The following is a 20373-nucleotide window of genomic DNA, read 5'->3' as shown; positions in this document are numbered from 1 at the left end:
CTCCTCTGGTTCACGGGAGTCAGGGCCCAAGTGCTCTGAGAATATCCTTCCTGGGAGCTTCCCAGAGCACACCTGGTGAGGTGGGGGCAGGGAGGTCTCGCAGTGACGAGCTGGGGTGTGGGAGCCCCATGTGTAGCCTCTGCCTCCACGTCGGCAGTGGTTGGGGCATAAGTGGCTGGCTGATGCCTTCCCCTTGGAGGACAATTCCCAGATTCAGAGCCCTGGGTCCATCTAGGAGTGAGCCTCTGGGCCCTGCTCCTGTGGGTGGAGCACGGTCCAGTGTCTTCCAGCGGCCTGGGCCCTGAGCTGGCCCCGTTCCCTCACACACAGCACAGTATCCCGCTCAGCACACAGCTCAGGGCTATCTCGGCTGCCCCACAGGCAGGGCATGGGCTGGCCCCACTGGCCACAGCTCCAGGCTGTCGGCAGCTCACCTCCTCCAGACGCTCAATGTTAGCCTTCAGACAGGGCGTGCAGGACCGGAGTTCACTGTTCTCCTCGTCCAGCTGCTGTAGCCTGGGACACGAGAACAAAGCTGAAACTCACTCCAGGAAGCTCGCCTCTACAGGGCCAGTGTGCCCTGTGTCTCAGGGAAACCCTGCTGGGGCCGCCCTGTGACCGACAGACGCCCCCAAACGACCAGGGCCAATCCTTATGTGCCCACCCATGTGCTCCAGGGCACAGCTTTTCCGTAATCCTTAAAGGTTTTATTATTTTTTTTTTTATTTTTTTCTTGAGGCAGAGTCACACTCTGTCACCAGGGTGGAGTGCAGTGGTGTGATCTCAGCTCACTGCAAGCTCCATCTCCCGGGGTTCAAGCGATTCCCCTGCCTCAGCCTCCTGAGTAGCTGGGATTACAGGCGCCTGCCACCACGCCCGGCTAATTTTTGTAATTTCAGTAGAGAGGGGGTTTCGCCATGTTGGCCAGGCTGGTCTCGAACTCCTGACCTCATGATCCGCTTGCCTCAGCCTCCCAAAGTGCTGTGATTACAGGCGTGAGCCACCCCGCCGGCCATCCACGGTGGTTTTTTTAATATACTTTGGGTTTTGGAATAATTTTAGGTTTACAGAAAAGTTGAAGGCGAGTACAGTGGCTCACGCCTGTAATCCCAACACTTTGGGAGGCCAACGCGGGAGGATTGCTTGGGCCCAGGAGTTTGAGACCAGCCTGGGCAATATAGTGAGACCCCCATCTCTATAAAAAAAATACAAAAATTAGCCGAGCATAGTGGCACATGCCTGTAGCTCCAGCTACTTGAGGGGCTGAGGTAGGAGGATCGCTTGAGCCTGGAAGTACAAGGCTGCAGTGAGCTGTGATCCCGCCACTGCACTCCAGCCTAGTGACAAAGCAAGATCCTGTATCTATTTATTTACTTATTTTGAGACAGTCTCACTCTGTTGCCCAGGCTGGAGTGCAGTGGCACCATCTCGGCTCACTGCAAGCTTCGCCTTCCGGGTTCACGCCATTCTCCTGCCTCAGACTCCCGAGTAGCTGGGACTACAGGCGCCTGCCACCACGCCCGGCTAATTTTTTCTATTTTTAGTAGAGACGGGGTTTCACTGTGTTAGCCAGGATGGTCTCAATTTCCTGACCTCATGATCCACCCGCCTCGGCCTCCCAAAGTGCTGGGATTACAGGCGTGAGCCACCGCGCCCGGCCAAGATCCTGTATCAAAAAGAAAAAAAGAAGTAGCAGACACAGTGTAGTCCCCGTGGGCCCTGCACTGGCCTCCCTTGGTGTGGTCACTGTTCTTCACTGTGGTGTTATGTGTCACAGTCACAGAGCCACATTGGGACACTCTGCAGACCACACTAACTGAAGACTGTGGCTTTCCCATGTGTGCCCTTTCTGTTCTGGGACCCCATCCAGCAACCACACTGCATTTGTTTGGTTTTTTGAGAGAGGGTCTCGCTCTGTTACCCAGAGTGCACTGGTGGAATCTCAGCTCACTGCAGCCCCGACCTCCCGGGCTCAGGAGATCCTCCTGCCTCAGCCTCCCAAGTAGCTGGGAGTACACGTGTGCCCCACCACACGTGGCTAATTTTTAAATTTTTTGCAGAGACAGGGTCTTGCTGTGTTGCCTGAGCTGGTCTCCAACTCTGAGCTTAAAGGTTCCAACAGCCTCAGCCTCCCAAAGAGCTGGGATTACAGGTGTGAGCCACCGTGCCCAGCCCACACTGCATTTTGTCTCCTCCGTCCCCTGGTCTGTGAGTCTCCCAGACTTTCCTGTGTTTTCCGACCTTGACGGTGTCGAGCAGGCCTGTCATGGTGTCTGTAGAGCGTCCCCGACGTTGGGTCCATCTGGTGTTTTCTCGCAATTAGACTGGGTGATGGGTTTTGGGAAGATGCCCACAGAGGTGCGGGGCCCTTCCCGTCACACCGTATCAGGGTCCTGACGTCCGCACGGCTTTCTGATCACCTGGCCAAGGTCTGCCTGCCAGGTGTGCACTCTGACAGGTCCCTGCTTTCCCGCCCGCTCTGTCCTCTGGAAGCTGCTCACTGGGTCCAGCCCCCGCCTCCCGGAGGGAGTGTCTGCGGACATTATGTGGAATTCCTCTGTGAGGAAGATTTGTGTCTTCTCTATTTATTTATTTTATTTTATTTTTGAGATGGAGTTTTGCTCTTGTCGCCCAAGCTGGAGTGCAACCTCCGCCTCCCTGGTTCAAGTGATTCTCCTGCCTCAGCCTCCCGAATAGCTGGGATTACAGGCGGCCACCACCGCGCCTGGCTAATTTTTGTATTTTCAGTAGAGACAGGGTTTCACCATGTTGGCCAGGCTGGTCTGGAACTCCTGACCTCAGATGATCCACCTGCCTCGGCCTCCCAAAGTGCTGGGGTTACAGGCGTGAGCCACCGCGTCCGGCCCTCTTTTCTGTTTGTTGATGATAATTTATCTGTGTCAAATGGACTCACGCACTTTATGCTTTGGATTGTAATCCAAGGCTGTCACTATGAGTTTGTTAAACTGTTCCAGCTTTGGTGTCTGGCAACTCCTTCAGCTGGCCCATGTCCCTCTGAGATAACCTCAGTGTCTGTGCTCATGGGGGGTTTTTAGTGTAAGCACCTCATTTTCAGATACTACACATTGCTGCAGGCTTAGCCTGTCCCAGCCTCAGAACTGGCCATTTCTCCAAGGAACCCTGGATCTTCTCCATAATCCAGTTGTCCTCACCATCCCGTTACCCTGCCGTCCCTTCTAATTCAATCCAACCTGCACCAACACCCAGAATTTGGTGTAAGTGGAAACCCAGGGGCAGCACAGGGCTGGGCGGGAAGGGCTTCAGGTGTCCTCTACCCAGGAGGGGACTTGCTCTTGCTTTGCAAACTGATGATTGAGACCAGGGGCAAAGCAGATGCAACCCCTTCCAAAGAGCACCGGCCGGCCTCTGCACTGCCGGGGAGGCCACGGGGTGCCCGGGACAGGCACGCTCCCAGGACTTGTCTGGGGCTGGTCAGACCCCTGGCCTCAGGTGTTCGTCAGGAGGACCCAGGCGCTCAGTGGTGCCACTCTGGTGTGTGCTGGCGCCCTGCAGTCCCGATTCCTCCTCTAGGGTGGGGATGGGTGTGACCCAGCTGTATGTGGGTGGGGACCCTCCTGTGTGAGCCTCGCCTTTATCCAACTTCCATGGTTCCTGGTGCTACCCACTTCTGAGCCTTCATGTACCAAGATGCAAACCCCAATACGTGTCGGCCGTGTGGCTGCTCCGAGATGCAAACCCCAATACGTGTCGGCCGTGTGGCTGCCCCGAGATGCAAACACCGGTCCGTGTCGCCCATGTGGCTGCTCCAAGATGCAAACCCCAATACGTGTCGGCCGTGTGGCTGCTCCGAGATGCAAACCCCAATACGTGTCGGCCGTGTGGCTGCCCCGAGATGCAAACACCGGTCCGTGTCGCCCATGTGGCTGCTCCAAGATGCAAACCCCAATACGTGTCGGCCGTGTGGCTGCTCCGAGATGCAAACCCCAATACGTGTTGGCCGTGCGGTTGCTCCGAGATGCAAACACCGGTCCGTGTCGCCCGTGTGGCTGCTCTGAGATGCAAACCCTGGTGTAGCTGCTGGCGCAGGGTGTTGTTTGCGTTAGGAGTGTGTGCAGCTGTGCTTTCTGGGCTGCACCTTTGCCATCTGCCTTTCCTGTTGTTTTGCTGAGTGGAGCATACTAAGTTCCACTCTCCGCCTCTAACCCTGGAGTCCAGACGGCTCTACCTACAGCTATTTTCTCCTTTCAAAGTAACACTTGCATGTTTTGTTCATAATTATGAAAGCAAATTATGTTTTAATTCTATTGAATTTCAAAACTACAGATAAGCAAAGAGAAGAAAATAAAGAGCCGCACAGCTTCACACACAGCAGCACTGCCTTCCCGAGGCCTGACCCCTCTTTCTTTCCTCCTTGCCCCAGCCTCTCGCTGTCCATCAGACACACTCAGCTCTGCCCAGTGCTGAGGTCAGTCTTTCTGACTTCTCTCCTTTCATTATCAGGCTCAGGGGAGTCTACTCACATTTTCTGGAAGGATGAGCTATGCTACGTGGCACAAGCGAAGGCTTCCCTGGGCTTCCTTGGCTCACGTGCTGCTAGAAAGCTCCACACACCAGGGCCACGTTCACCCAGTTCACTCTGTGCCTGACGATGGGCCACGTACCCCAATGCCAGGGGTTCAGCAGGTGCCATAAGCTGCAAATCAGGCCCCGGTCTCTGTGGACATGCCACTGTGGCCCCATCAGCCTTCACTCCAGCTCTCTGCAGCCTGCCAGGGGCTCCCATACTTTATGGAAGCCCCTGGGGGCCCCACTCCCAGAGGTACCTGGCCTTTCCTAGAACCTCTCCCGGGCCCTGCGTCCTGAGATTCAGATCTCTGCCTGTGACCTTCGTACAGCCCCATTCTGCTGATGACACATATTCTCCTTTCCCGGTCCCTAAACAAGGATGTCCAAAGTTCCAGCCTCTCCACTCCTCCATCTTCTCTATGCCCTTTCAGCTTTAACTCTCATCTCTACTGAGGCCCCACTCCTGAAATCCAACTGTTTTCTAGGCACTGCAACTGCATAGCCACCCACCCCTGCTGTTCCCAGGAGGTTCCGACGCAGGTGCTGGGGGTCCTGCCTCCAGATCCTCTGCTCCTGAGGACCCCGGACTGAGACAGTGTCTTTGCACTGACCAGGGTCTTCCTGTACACCAGATGGGCAGAGGCCAGGCTGGGGAAGTCCCCAAGATGCCAGAGGCCTCGTGCTGGGCTGACCGCAGGTTGCTGACCTGGGGCTGCAGGGGCCTCTGACGTCCTGAGCAGCCCTGAGAACCACAAGGTTCCTGGTGGCCACTCCAGGAAGCTGCAGGAGGCCCAGAACACGGTGGCACTGACCCCAAGCGCTTAGGGTGGGCAGGCGGCTTGCTCACAAGAGGCAGTGACACTGGGCCCTGCTTGCTCCCTGAGGGCCTCGTGAGACCCCTATCTTGTGCCCCTCCACACCAGAGCACACAGAGGAGGCAGGATGTCCACATGGCTGTGCCCCAACCTCAGCCCCAGCGGAAAGGTCCCATGGGAGGTGCTCCCTGGCGCTCACAGACGAGAAACGTACTTTAATTTTGAGCCCACTCAACTGCACTGTGCCAAGGCCAGGGGAAAACACTGTCCTGGCTGCCCTGACCTTGCTCCCCAGAAGACGGCGCCCCACTGCAATGGCAGGCACGGAGGCCTCCCTGTGTGGGGCATCCCGCACAGCTCTCTCAGTGCAGGCCCCTTCCTGCCACCAGTTTTGAAAATGCCTAGGAGCTCTTCTTAGATAAGGCAAGTATCTTAGCTTTAAGAGCTGGAAGGAACACAAGCAAAAGAACCTGAAATCCTCTTATGAATATTTAAAACTACTGTATTTCAAAATCTAAAAGTAGTACACGCTCAGTTTAAAAAAGCCACGTGAGGTGGCTCATGCCCATAATCCCAGCACTTTAAGAGGCTGAGGTGCTTCTGCTGAGAGTATGGAGAGGAAAAACAACAACAACAACAAATCCCAACAACAACAACAAAAAGAGGCCAAGGTGGGAGAATCACTTAAAGCTAAGAGCTCAAGACCAGCCCGGACAACACAGCAAGACCTCGTCTCTACCAAAGAAGAAAAGTTAGCCAGGTATGATAGAGCACACTCGGAGCCCCAGCAACTCAGGGGCTGAGGCAGGAGGATTGCTTGAGCCCGGGAGTTCAAGGCTGCAGTGAGCCATGACAGGGCCACTGCACTCCAGCCAGGGGCACAGAGCAAGACCCCATCTCAGAACAGACAAACAAACAAACAAACAACTGTATAAAACAACTTCCTCCACCCTCACTACCCAGACACACAAGAAGGATAGAGAACTCTAGAGTCCTCTGATTATAGATATTTTAAGTTACCTGATGCTTTTAACTTTTACAGAAAATCAATAACCGTCCCTTGCAAATGTATTTGTAAACACACACCAGGAATCCACAGCATGAGCTCCCAGATGGAGAACCAAGGGAGGCACCATGCTGCTTTAATGCTTGTGCCTCGGCAGGCACAGTGGCTCACGCCTGTAACCCCAGCACTTTGGGAGGCCGAGGCAGGTGGATCACGAGGTCAGGAGATCAAGACCATCCTGGCTAACACTGTGAAACCCCGTCTCTACTAAAAATACAAAAAATTAGCCAGGCGTGGTGGCGGGCACCTGTAGCCCCAGCTACTTGGGAGCCTGAGGCAGAAGAATGGTGTGAACCTGGGAGGTGGAGCTTGCAGTGAGCCAAGATCGCGCCACTGCACTCCAGCCTGGGCGACAGAGCGAGACTCTGTCTCAAAAATAAATAAATAAAAATAATATTTTCCCCTTTATTTTATATATATATTTTTAAAATAATTAAATTTTTTTGGAGATGGAGTCACTCTGTCATTCAGGTTAGAGTGCAGTGGCACAATCTCAGCTCACTGCAACCTCTGCCTCTGGGTTTAAGTGATTCTCGTGCCTCAGCCTCCCAAGTAGCTGAGATTATAGGCGCGTGCCACCATGCCCGGCTTTTTTTTTTTTTTTTTTTAGTAGAGATGGGGTTTCACCTTGTTGGCCAGGCTGGTCTTGAATGCCTGACCTCAGGTGATCCACCCACCTCGGCCTCCCAAAGTGCTGGGATTTCAGCGTGAGCCACTGCGCCTGCCTCCTTTATGACATATTTTAATAGAGCATCGTTAATCTCCTTCCTTTTTGTTTTCCCACTTTTTCTGACTCATCCAAGGCTATGTCTCCAGATGAATGTAAAAGTAATTTTGTCAAGTTCCCTTAAAAAAAGATTCGTATTTTATGCAAAAAATTAGCCGGGCGTGATAGTGGGCGCCTGTATTCCCAGCTACTTGGGAGGCTGAGGCGGGAGAATGGCGTGAACCCGGGAGGCAGAGCTTGCAGTGAGCCGAGATTGCGCCACTGCACTCCAGCCTAGGGGACACAGCGAGACTCCATCTCAAACCCACCCACCCCCACCCAAAAAAAAAAGATTGGTATTTTAAAAAGACTGGATATGTTGGTTAGACATGGATTTACAGAAACCAGCACCCACACAGGGTCAGTCTTTGAACTGATCTCTTGTGGCCTTTGGGAGAGTTTTAAAGTCTTCTCCACATAGCTTTGCCCCTTTTTCTAAAATTTCAGGTTATTCCTAGCCACTGCAGGTTCTGGGGTGGGCAGGCTGTCGGGGAATGTCTCCTACCTGGCCTGCAGGTTCTGGGGTGGCCGGGCTGTTGGGAACCGCCTACCTGGTCTGCAGGTTCTCGATCTCAATGCTCTTCTCCCTCTCCATCTTGCACAGGAGCTCCTTCTGACGCCGGGTCTCTTCCAGGACCATCTCGCAGGCTCTCAGCTCCTGCTCCTTCAGCTGCTCCTCCAGGGCGTTTGCTCTTGAAAGGCAAAGGCAGGAGCTGAGCTGTCTCCAGGCAGGGTGTGCAGTGGCTCCACCCATGCCCAGAAGCTGCCTCAGGACCTCCAGAGAACCTGCCTCCACTCGGGAGTAGGGCGCCGAGAAGGGCATCCCCGAGCTCTGGTCAAGGCAGTTCTGAAGCAGCGAATACACCCCCAGATGGCCTCGCCTCCCACACTAAAGGCACCTGGGGTGGCCGGAGCAGTGTCCACTGCACCTAGGCCCAGCTGATACCCACAGGCACTGCCCGCTTGTGGCCTGTGGACCGCAGCACTCAGAGGGCCCGAGCCCGCCAGGTAACTGCTCCTGGTGCACTGTGTTCATGCAGCTGCTCCACCTGCAGCCACTACACACAACGAGTGCGCTCAGAGCCCAGAGGGACGGGGCCTCGGGACGGGGCATGGAGGTGCCAGGGCCACTACACACAACGCGTGCGCTCAGAGCCCAGAGGCACGGGGCCTCGGGACGGGGCGTGGAGGTGCCAGGGCCACTACACACAACGAGTGCGCTCAGAGCCCAGAGGGACGGGGCCTCGGGACGGGGCGTGGAGGTGCCAGGGCCACTACACACAACGCGTGCGCTCAGAGCCCAGAGGCACGGGGCCTCGGGACGGGGCGTGGAAGTGCCAGGGCCACTACACACAACGCGTGCGCTCAGACCCAGAGGCACGGGGCCTCGGGACGGGGCGTGGAGGTGCCAGGGCCACTACACACAACGCGTGCGCTCAGAGCCCAGAGGCACGGGGCCTCGGGACGGGGCGTGGAAGTGCCAGGGCCACTACACACAACGAGTGCGCTCAGAGCCCAGAGGCACGGGGCCTCGGGACGGGGCGTGGAGGTGCCAGGGCCACTACACACAACGCGTGCGCTCAGACCCAGAGGCACGGGGCCTCGGGAAGGAGCGTGGAGGTGCCAGGGCCACTACACACAACGCGTGCGCTCGGAGCCCAGAGGCACGGGGCCTCGGGAAGGAGCGTGGAGGTGCCAGGGCCACTACACACAACGAGTGCGCTCAGACCCAGAGGCACGGGGTCTCGGGACGGGGCGTGGAGGTGCCAGGGCCACTACACACAACGAGTGCGCTCAGAGCCCAGAGGCTCGGGGCCTCGGGATGGGGCGTGGAGGTGCCAGGGCCACTACACACAACAAGTGCGCTCAGACCCAGAGGCACGGGGCCTCGGGACGGGGCGTGGAGGTGCCAGGGCCACTACACACAACGCGTGCGCTCGGAGCCCAGAGGCACGGGGTCTCGGGACGGGGCGTGGAGGTGCCAGGGCCACTACACACAACGCGTGCGCTCAGACCCAGAGGCATGGGGCCTCGGGAAGGAGCGTGGAGGTGCCAGGGCCACTACACACAACGCGTGCGCTCGGAGCCCAGAGGCACAGGGTCTCGGGACAGGGCGTGGAGGTGCCAGGGCCACTACACACAACACGTGCGCTCAGACCCAGAGGCACGGGGCCTCGGGAAGGAGCGTGGAGGTGCCAGGGCCACTACACACAACGAGTGCGCTCGGAGCCCAGAGGCACGGGGTCTCGGGACAGGGCGTGGAGGTGCCAGGGCCACTACACACAACGAGTGCGCTCAGACCCAGAGGCACGGGGCCTCGGGAAGGAGCGTGGAGGTGCCAGGGCCACTACACACAACGAGTGCGCTCAGACCCAGAGGCACGGGGTCTCGGGACGGGGCGTGGAGGTGCCAGGGCCACTACACACAACGCGTGCGCTCAGAGCCCAGAGGCACGGGGCCTCGGGACGGGGCGTGGAGGTGCCAGGGCCACTACACACAACGAGTGCGCTCAGAGCCCAGAGGGACGGGGCCTCGGGACGGGGCGTGGAGGTGCCAGGGCCACTACACACAACGCGTGCGCTCAGAGCCCAGAGGGACGGGGCCTCGGGACGGGGCGTGGAGGTGCCAGGGCCACTACACACAACGCGTGCGCTCAGAGCCCAGAGGCACGGGGCCTCGGGACGGGGCGTGGAGGTGCCAGGGCCACTACACACAACGAGTGCGCTCAGAGCCCAGAGGCACGGGGCCTCGGGACGGGGCGTGGAGGTGCCAGGGCCACTACACACAACGCGTGCGCTCAGAGCCCAGAGGCACGGGGCCTCGGGACGGGGCGTGGAGGTGCCAGGGCCACTACACACAACGCGTGCGCTCAGAGCCCAGAGGCACGGGGCCTCGGGACGGGGCGTGGAGGTGCCAGGGCCACTACACACAACGAGTGCGCTCGGAGCCCAGAGGCACGGGGCCTCGGGAAGGAGCGTGGAGGTGCCAGGGCCACTACACACAACGCGTGCGCTCAGAGCCCAGAGGCACGGGGCCTCGGGACGGGGCGTGGAGGTGCCAGGGCCACTACACACAACGCGTGCGCTCAGAGCCCAGAGGCACGGGGCCTCGGGACGGGGCGTGGAGGTGCCAGGGCCACTACACACAACAAGTGCGCTCGGAGCCCAGAGGCACGGGGCCTCGGGAAGGAGCGTGGAGGTGCCAGGGCCACTACACACAACGGGTGCGCTCGGAGCCCAGAGGCACGGGGCCTCGGGATGGGGCGTGGAGGTGCCAGGGCCCAAGGGCCACAGCATTTCCAGGAAGTGAGTGTCTGATGAAGCACGTGGTCTGCGGCAGCTGAACACCAGAGAACTGAGTGTGCTGGCGGAGTCTGCCTTCAGCTGCAGTACAGTCAGTTCATGGCACATCTCCCAAAGGTGCTCACGAGGCTTCCTGAGTTGCCGGGTCCACATGGGAGCCAGGACGAGTATGGCTCTGGCAGCTGGGCACATCCGGGCCCCAGAGGCTGTGAGGGGCCACAAGTGGAGAGGGGGGCCCACTCTGCTCCCAGTCCCCTCCAGGCTGGGGAAGTGGGTATAGAGACCAGTCCCATCCAGGTCACCTCAGAGCAGAGGCAGGGCAGGTGTCGGCTAGACCACAGGGGAAAGGGAACATTCCCACAGGGCAGGGAGACCCTGGCCTTCCTGAGATCTTCACAACCACCCGCAGGAGACAGGACTGAACCATCCCAAAGAGAAGGGCACAGGCCCTGCCCACTGACACAGCACAGCCCACGCCCTCAGGCCCTGCCTCGCACAGAGCCTCTCATCCTTGTGGTGCCTCACACGCAGGAGTGAACAGATGGCCAAAGATCACCAGACACAACAGGAAAGCTTTCAACAGGAAGTGGCCAAAGCAAACACCAAGTGAGGACCCAGGGAGACACATGATGCAGGAGACAGCAGGGAAAGGTCCCCGAGCCAGCGGCCTCCGCGAGCCGAGAGCCATAGCTGCAGCATCAGGGCAGCCTGCTGCAGAAGAGACAAACAACAAGGAACAGCTCCCAGGAACTGAAAGCGTGGGAAGGACAATTTAAAAGTCCGATTGAGATGCCGAGCTCACGCCTGTAATCCCAGCACTCTGGGAGGCAGAGGCGGGCAGATCACCTGAGATCAGGAGTTCGAGACGAGCCTGACCAATATGGTGAAACCCTGAATCTACTAAAAATACAAAAATTAGCCGGATGTGGTGGCAGGCGCCTGTAGTCCCAGCTACTCGGGAGGCTGAAGCACGAGAATCATTTGAACCCAGGAGGCAGAGGTTGCACCGAGCAGAGATCACACCACTGCACTCCAGCCTGGGCAACAGAGTGAGACTCTGTCTCAAAAAAAAAAAAAAAAAAAAGATCTGATCAAGAGTTGAAGGAGAAAACTGAGAATATTACATAGAAAAAAAGAACAGAAAGATAAAATTAGAGACGAGGAAAGTTTTAAAAAGGAGAGGAAACATCCAGAAGGCCCACTGTGTGACTAGCAGATGTTCAGACAGATGAGAGGGAGAGGCCGCATGGTGAAATAACTTCAGAAGTCTTCCCACAGCGAAAGGACACGTTTTCCAGATTTAAAGGCTGAAAACCTAGGCCGGGCACGGTGGCTCACGCCTGTAATCCCAGCACTTTGGGAGGCCGAGGCAGATGGATCACTTGAGGTCAGGAGTTCAACACCGGCCTGGCCAACATGGTGAAACCCCGTCTCTACTAAAAATACAAAAATCAGCCGGGCACAGTGGCGCATGCCTGTAATCCCAGCTACTTGGGAGGCTGAGGCAGGAGAATCACTTGAACCCGGGAGGCAGAGGTTGCAGTGAGCGGAGATTGCGCCATTGCACTCCAGCCTGGGTGACACAGCAAGGCTCTGTCTCAACAAACAAACAAAAAAAAACGAAATAAAGGCTGAAAACCAGGTGCACAGCACGGCAAATAATACAAGATCCTCATCCAAGTATGTAGGGTGGGAAACAGAAGTTACGGAGAACATCAAGGCCCTGCGGCACCAGAGGTTCCTCAGTCACAGCACCGGGTCAGAGGTCTTCACATTCTCAGGGAATTCCATCTCTGACCTAGAATTTTATGCCCAGCTACACTATGGACTGGAGCAGGGTGGGAGGAATAAGCACTTCCACACAAGCAGTTCTCAGAGCATCTGGCTCCTGTGCTCCCTTTTCCAGGCAACTATCAGTGACATACTCAGAAAATGAGTTGGCAAAACAGAAGAAAACGTGGGATCCAGAAAATAAGGAATCAAACACAGGAGAAAGCACTCAGAATTCCTAGGATGGCAGCTGTACGGCAGGGCTAGAGAGCAAATGGCTCAGAACGTGCAGACGATACTGAAAACGGGAAACGTACTCCTAGGATGGCAGCCGTATGGCAGGGCTAGAGAGCAAATGGCTCAGAACGGGCAGATGATACTGAAAACGGGAAACGTGTTGTTTAGGACGGTGGAGGTGAGCACCACAGGGAACAGCCACAGGAACGGAATGTGGCCGGGGCTGCACTGCAGACGGTCAGTGGGTGGAGCCAGGCGGCAGTGTGGACTTCACACCACACACACGGAAAACGGATGAACATACTCCAGACTCAAATGAAACCTCCACAGTCAACTCGACAAAGGCATCTAGGCTGGACATGGTGGCTCACGCCTCTGATTTCAGCACTTTGGGGGGCCAAGGTGGGAGGATCACTTGAGGCCAGGCGTTTGAGACCAGCATGGGCAACATGGCAAGACCTCATCTCTATAAAAAAATTAAAAATAGGCTGGGCACAGTGGCTCACGCCTATAATCCCAGCACTTTGGGAGGCTGAGGCAGGCAGATCACAAGGTCAGGAGTTCAAGACCAGCCTGGTCAATATGGTGAAACCCCGTCTCTACTAAAAATACAAAAATTAGCCCAGCGTGGTGGTGCATGCCTGCAGTCCCAACTACTCAGGAGGCTGAGACAGAAGAATCGCTTGAACCTGGGATGCGGAGGTTGCGGTGAGCCAAGATTGCGCCACTGCACTCCAGCCTGGAGACAGAGAGAGACCCCGTCTCAAAAAATAAAAATAAAAACAAAAACAAAAACAAAAAAACCTGGGTGTGGTGGTGCACACCTGTAGTCCCAGCTACATCGAAGGCTGAGGGAGGCAGGGCGCTTGAGCCTGGGAGGTGGAGGCTGTAGTCAGCACTCAGCCTGAGCAACAGAGCGAGGCCCTGTCTCTTAAAAAACAAAACAAAACAAGTGCATCTGGTGGCCTCCCAGATTCTCCTTGACAAGGAGGAGACAGTGGTCTTTGGTGGCACGGCTTATGTGTAGCGCACTACGGGAGTCCAGCCCCTTCACCAGCATGCCTGGCCCCTCTCCACTCTGCAGCAGGGGCTGGTAGCAGGCCCTCTTCTGCTGAGAATCCTGGAGAACGGGCAGCCGCCAAGCCCAGGGTCTTCACTCCACAAGAGCACATGCTTTGCTTTGTTAGGATTAAAATGATATGCAAGTTATGCCCACAATCCCATGAGGCATTCCAATTCTCAGCGCTCACAGGGCAGATGGTCACAAATGTTAGTACCATGAGGGTGAGGGCTTGGGGGCTTTGGGGATGCTGACCACAAATGCCCTGCTGCCAACACACGTGTGTGCAGGCTGCTCAGAGCCCTGAATCTACCTGCTTAGTGGTGATGAAGACACTGAAGCTTCAAGGGACAGGGCCCTTGGCCGAGCTGAGAATATGTGGAAGAGCCGGGATGTGCCCGCGCAGCTGGGCAGGGACAGAAGCTCACAGGAAGAACCTCTTCTGCAGATCCCACAGGTGCCTCACAGGCCTCCTGGCTGCCTCCTCTGCCCACAAGAGGCTGCCGGTGCCCAGCTCCAGGTGGCATAGCCTGGGTAGCTGACTCCCGGGACAAGCTCATCTTACTTTGCACCGGAAACAGTCCTGCAGGTCGGCTATGAGACAACATGGCGTGCCTCGTGTGAAAAACACCGAGAATTACACGGTATTCTAAGAAAAGTCTGCAAACCAGTGAGGCAAGCAGCTCCCACTCTTTCTCTGCAAACACGGCGTCACACTTCGCTTCCTCCCCAGCACTCCTGCCCACAGCGATGAGACTGCGCGTCCCGTCGCGTACTCAGCAGTCACTGCTCATTTCGCTTTCTGCTGCTGAGCGACTTCTCTAACCTGCGTTCTTCCAGGACGGGCAAACCCCGTATGGACCAGAGTGGTGGGAGAGCTGCACCTCCAGGCCTGCTGGTGAGGCTGAGCACTGCGTGGGTTCGCAGTCAGTTCCTCCTCTGTGTGGGTCAGGTCTCAGCACTCCCGAGAGGGAGGCAGTGCCCTCCTCTGGCCCTCTGTGTGTCTAGGGTTCCATGAGAGCACCAGTCAGAGCCTCGGGTCGCCTGCCTGCAGCCCACTGGGTAGGCTCAGATGACCACCTGGCACCACCCCCTCAGCCAGCTTCCAACGGGGATTGACGGGTGGCCAAGCCCCTGCTGTGTGAGGTAAAGAGAAGTAAATGGGGGCTGACAGGCGGGCACAGGAGGCGCCACGCAGAGGCCCGGGTCTCCTGGCCCAGGCTCACCTGTGCACCAGCTGCAGGTTCTCCTGCCTCAGGCGGCTGTGTTGCTCACCGGTGGCTGCCGTGTCCTTTTCCAGCTCCAGCACACGCCTTTCCAGGAAGACAACCTTGGCAATGAGACCAGGCTTCAGGGTCAGGCAGCCAGAAGCAGAAGGGCCTGCACCCCCAAGGGAACAACCTGGGAGGCCGCCTGGGGATTTTCTCAGCACAGAATCAGATCCACCTAGCTAGGCTGGTGTTGGATCCAACTTGTCCCATAAACCCACAAAGGTGCAGCTCCTAATGGGGCTGGGGTCTTGGGGAGCACTGTCATTCGACCCACAAATGCACACAGTGCCGCAGCTCTGAGGGCTCGGGGCCCAGGGGTGCCTTTGGACTGGCTGGCTGGTGGGCAGCAAGACTCAGCCCTCCAACACACAGTTGGGTCTCTGCTCAGCCAGATGCAGCTCACAGAGGCAGCCCAGGTGCCCATGGATGCAAGGGACAGACAGATCCATGTCTCGGTCCCTCCCTCAGAGAGTTCACACCAAGATGAGAGTCAGACACCTGCGGAGGTAGGAGAAGGAGTGAAGGGAGCAGAGGAGGACTTGGCCTGGGTCAGCAGACTTGAGATGCTAGAGAAGTTGTAGGGAGGAAGTGGTGGGGATGCAAGAGGAGGTGAGGTACAGGAGGAGGTGAGGAGGTACAGGAGGAGGTGAGAGAGTACAGGAGGAGATGGGGGTATAGGAGGAGGTGGGGGAGCAGGAGGAGGTGAGGGGGTACAGGAGGTGAGGGGTGCAGGAGGAGGTAAGGGGGTACAGGAGATGAGGGGGTACAGGAGGTGAGGGGGGTACAGGAGGAGGTGAGGAGGGTACAGGAAGAGGTGAGAGGGTATAGGAGGAGGTGAGGGGGTACAGGAGGTGAGGGGGGTACAGGAGGTGAGGGGGGTACAGGAGGAGGTGAGGGGGGTACAGGAGGAGGTGAGGGGATACAGGAGGTAAGGGGGGTGCAGGAGGAGGTGAGGGGGTACAGGAGGAGGTGAAGGGTACAGGAAGAGGTGAGGGGGTACAGGAGGAGGTGAGGGGGTACAGGAGGTGAGGGGTGCACAAGGAGGTGAGGGGGTACAGGAGGAGATGGGAGTGCAGGAGGAGGTGAGGGGGTACAGGAGGAGGTGAGGGGGGTACAGGAGGAGGTGAGGGGGGTACAGGAGGAGGTGAGGGGGTACAGGAGGTGAGGGGGTGCACAAGGAGGTGAGGGGGTACAGGAGGAGGTGAGGGGGTACAGGAGGAGATGGGAGTGCAGGAGGCGGTGAGGGGGTACAGGAGGAGGTGAGGGGGGTACAGGAGGAGATGAGGGGGTACAGGAGGAGGTGAGTGGGTGGAGGAGGAGGGGGTACATGAGGAGGTAAGGGGTGCAGGAGGAGGTGAGGGGGTACAGGAGAAGGTGGGGTTGCAGGAGGAGGTGAGGGTACAGGAGGAGGCGAGGGGGTACAGGAGGAGGTGAGGGGGTGCAGGAGGAGATGGGGTACAGGAGGTGGGGGGTGCAAGAGGAAGTGGTACAGGAGGAGGTGAGGGGGTGCAGGAGAAGGTGGGGGTGCAGGAAGAGGTGAGGGGGTACAGGAGGAGGTGAGGGGTTGCAGGAGGAGATGGGGTACAGGAGGTGGGGGATATAAAAAGAAGTGGGGGTATAGGAGGAGGTGAGGGGATGCAGGAGAAGGTGGGGGTACAGGAGGTGAGGGGGTACAGGAGGAGGTGAGGGGGTGCAGGAGGAGATGGGGTACAGGAGGTGGGGGATACAAGAGGAAGTGGGCGTACAGGAGGAGGTGAGGGGGTACAGGAGGAGATGGGGTATAGGAGGTGAGGGGGATGCAGGAGGTGAGGGAGTGCAGGAAGAGGTGAGGGGGTACAGGAGGTAGTGAGGGGGTACAGGAGGTGGTGAGGGGGTACAGGAGGAGATGAGGGGTACAGGAGGAATTGAGGGGGTACAGGAGGAAGTGAAGGGGTCACAGAAGGTGAGGGGGTGCAGAAGGTGAGACGGAGTCTCCCTCTGTCGCCCAGGCTGGAGTGTAGTGGTGCAATCTCGGCTCACTGCAACCTCCACCTCCCAGGTTCAAGTGATTCTCCTGCCTCAGCCTCCCAAATAGCTGGGATTACAGTTGCCCGCCACCATGCCTGGCTAACTTTTGTATTTTTAGTAGAGACGGGTTTTCACTATGTTGGCCAGGCTGATCTCAAACTCCTGACCTCAAGTGATCTGCCCGCCTAGGCCTCCTAATGTGCTGGGATTCCAGGTGTGAGCCACCACATCCGGCTGAAAAGCGGGTCTTGACCACGGCAAGGCTGCCTTGCCCTGGCTGCTGTCACCCATTCCATTCAAGGCCCCAGGAGAAGCCCGTTCCTCAGGCTGTTGGCTCTGCAGTAACTGCAGGGCCAGCCCTTTTCTCCCAAATCATGGGTGCCCCAGGTCGCATCTCCACGGGCCTGGTGGACTGAATGTCTGGGTGTCCCCCAGCCCGACTCAGACACAGTGGGGGTGGGATACCCGAGGGTGCTCACTCACTGCCCAGTCCACTCCTCCCAGCTGGCCCTTCGTGCACAACAGGAAGACTCCTTTTTCTCACATGGCCACGAGACCCCTTGGGGAAACCTGCCAAAGAGCATCGGGGCTGGACGGACAGTCTGGGGAGCCCTGGAGGACACGGGGTCACCTCCGGCTGTGCTGTCCCCACCTCCCGGGGTGTCTGCAGAGGCCCTTAGGCGTGGCTGTGTTCTAAATCCCCTACTTGCCACCTACCCAGCCCTCCAGGGCCTACCTTGTCAGCAATGTCCTCCTCTGGGCCCTCCATGAGCTCGGGGGAAGGGTCCTCCAGGGCCTCCATGGTCAGGGCCCCTGACTGGTGCAGGTACCTACGGAAAAGGCACAACAACAGAGGGAAGAAAGAGAAAAACCACAGAACATGCTCCGTCAGCACAAGCACTCCCAAGTCAATCTGGAAAGCAGGCAGCAGCATTGCAGGGGACAGGTCCTCCCCTGATCTGGGTGGTGGTCCTCTCCCACTTAAGGCACTATATACAGGGGGAGGTCCCAGGCTGGACATCTTTACCAGGGGCTGGGAGAAAGCAGGCCGTGCTCTGTGGTCTCAGAGTCTTCCTGGCGCTCTTTGGAACCTGACAGAACATGACCCCAGTCCCAGCCAGCGAGTGGCAGAGAGGACTTTGTACTTGGCTGCAATAAAACATGGCCTTCTTCGCAGAGACACGAACAATCTCGTCTCTACCAGAGGCCTGTGAGACATGAGCTCAGGACCTTGACCCGCAGACACCTCCCCTGTGCACATTCTTGATCTCAGACTTTCACAGGTGCTTTCTGTGGCAGGAAGAGTGAGGGTCCCAGGAAAGGTGTGGATCCCAGAAGTCTCACTCAGTGTCACCCTCACGGACACACTGGGAAACTGGTCCGACCGAGTCCAGGAAGACACCAGACACACGTGTCCTCTGTGGCACCAGCTCCTGTGGACACACCCCCAGCACCGCAGGCCATGCCAGTTACTCCCCGGGCCAGGCTCGGGGACACAGCCTCATGGTCCTGCGTAGACGCAAAGGCCCATAGGCTGCGGCGTTGGGGCAGGAGCTTCTTCAGGGAGTGTGAACTTAGGCGCACAGTAAGCGCGTGCTTGTGGTCACCACATGGTCAGATTCGCTGTGCTGAATCTGTACCAACCCAAACTTGCTGGGAGTACAGAAAACTCTCAGAGCACTCGCACAGAAGAGCCAACAGCAAAGGTGCGTGTTCAGTTCTTTATACATCCTGGGAACCTCAGTACCGAGCCAGGCTCCAGGCTGACAGCCTGATGCTCAGAACTGCGTGACTGTTAAAAAGCACTGGCCCTCTCCGAGCTTCCTTGCCTATGAAATGGGGGGACACTCTCCCAGCCTCCTTGCCTATGAAATGGGGGGACCCTCTCCCAGCTTCCTTGCCTATGAAATGGGGGGACCCTCTCCGAGCTTCCTTGCCTATGAAATGGGGGACCCTCTCCCAGCTTCCTTGCCTATGAAATGGGGGATCCTCTCCCAGCTTCCTTGCCTATGAAATGGGGGGACCCTCTCCGAGCTTCCTTGCCTATGAAATGGGGGGACCCTCTCCGAACTTCGTCTGTGAAATGGGAGGACCCTCTCTGAACTTCCTTGCCTGTGAAATGGGGGGACCCTCTCCGAACTTCCTTGTCTGTGAAATGGGGGGACCCTCTCTGAACTTCCTTGCCTGTGAAATGGGGGGACGCTCTCCCAGCTCCTTGTCTGTGAAATGGGGGGACCCTCTCCAAACTTCCTTGCCTATGAAATGGGGGGACCCTCTCCCAGCTTCCTTGCGTATGAAATGGGGGACCCTCTTCGAACTTCCTTGTCTGTGAAATGGGGAGACCCTCTATGAACTTCCTTGCCTGTGAAATGGGGGGACCCTCTCCCAGCTTCCTTGCCTAGGAAATGGGGGACCCTCTCCGAACTTGTCTGTGAAATGGGGGGACCCTCTCCCAGCTTCCCTGCCTATGAAATGGGGGACCCTCTTCGAACTTCCTTGTCTGTGAAATGGGGAGACCCTCTATGAACTTCCTTGCCTGTGAAATGGGGGGACCCTCTCCCAGTTTCCTTGCCTGTGAAATGGGGGGACCCTCTCCCAGCTTCCTTGCCTATGAAATGGGGGACCCTCTCCGAGCTTCCTTGCCTGTGAAATGGGGGGACCCTCTCCCAGCTTCCTTGCCTATGAAATGGGGGACCCTCTCCGAGTTTCCTTGCCTGTGAAATGGGGGGACCCTCTCCCAGCTTCCTTGCCTATGAAATGGGGGGACCCTCTCCGAGTTTCCTTGCCTATGAAATGGGGGGACCCTCTCCCAGCTTCCTTGCCTATGAAATGGGGGACCCTCTCCGAGCTTCCTTGCCTATGAAATGGGGGGACCCTCTCCGAGTTTCCTTGCCTATGAAATGGGGGGACCCTCTCCCAGCTTCCTTGCCTATGAAATGGGGGACCCTCTCCGAGTTTCCTTGCCTATGAAATGGGGGCACCCTCTCCCAGCTTCCTTGCCTATGAAATGGGGGACCCTCTCCGAGCTTCCTTGCCTATGAAATGGGGGGACCCTCTCCGAGTTTCCTTGCGTATGAAATGGGGGGACCCTCTCCCAGCTTCCTTGCCTATGAAATGGGGGACCCTCTCCAAGTTTCCTTGCCTATGAAATGGGGGGACCCTCTCCCAGCTTCCTTGCCTATGAAATGGGGGACCCTCTCCGAGTTTCCTTGCCTATGAAATGGGGGGACCCTCTCCCAGCTTCCTTGCCTATGAAATGGGGGTCTAGAGGTAACTGAGGTTTAACCAAGGTCATGCATACAAACAGCTTGGCTAGGGACATAGCAGAGTAAGAATTCCATCAAATGTTAATATTTTTCCACTGAAAATGTCTACCAAGTGTATGAAGTTCGATTTGCTTCTCAGTACGGACTGGGCTTGAACATTTCCATCTTTTTCCCCATAAACGCTCTGAGGGGGAAAAAGACGGCATCTTCGCTCCTGGAGACAAGCCCTGTGAACGTGCACCAGCTGGAACACACCGGCGCCCTT

The 20373-nt window shown here is 57.4% G+C and overlaps 1 protein-coding gene across 5 annotated transcripts in view; it reads right to left on the bottom strand.

The window, feature by feature from the left end:
• RAB11FIP3 (RAB11 family interacting protein 3) overlaps positions 1 to 20373 on the bottom strand; it is a 102379-nt gene that overhangs the window by 3023 nt on the left and 78983 nt on the right. For all 5 annotated transcript variants that reach the window (XM_024349623.2, XM_024349622.3, XM_024349621.2 and 2 more), the window contains 4 exons: positions 17579 to 17672; positions 14791 to 14894; positions 7747 to 7887; positions 435 to 516 (listed from right to left, as the gene is read on the bottom strand). In XM_024349623.2, the coding sequence (XP_024205391.1) occupies positions 435 to 516; positions 7747 to 7887; positions 14791 to 14894; positions 17579 to 17672 (421 nt within the window). The remainder of the gene's footprint in view (positions 1 to 434; positions 517 to 7746; positions 7888 to 14790; positions 14895 to 17578; positions 17673 to 20373) is intronic.

Source organism: Pan troglodytes, chromosome 18 (genome assembly GCF_028858775.2).
Source record: "Pan troglodytes isolate AG18354 chromosome 18, NHGRI_mPanTro3-v2.0_pri, whole genome shotgun sequence".
NCBI lineage: Eukaryota > Metazoa > Chordata > Mammalia > Primates > Hominidae > Pan > Pan troglodytes.
The sequence above is the reverse complement of the archived record's forward strand: the minus strand, read 5'-3'. Positions and strand labels throughout refer to the sequence as shown.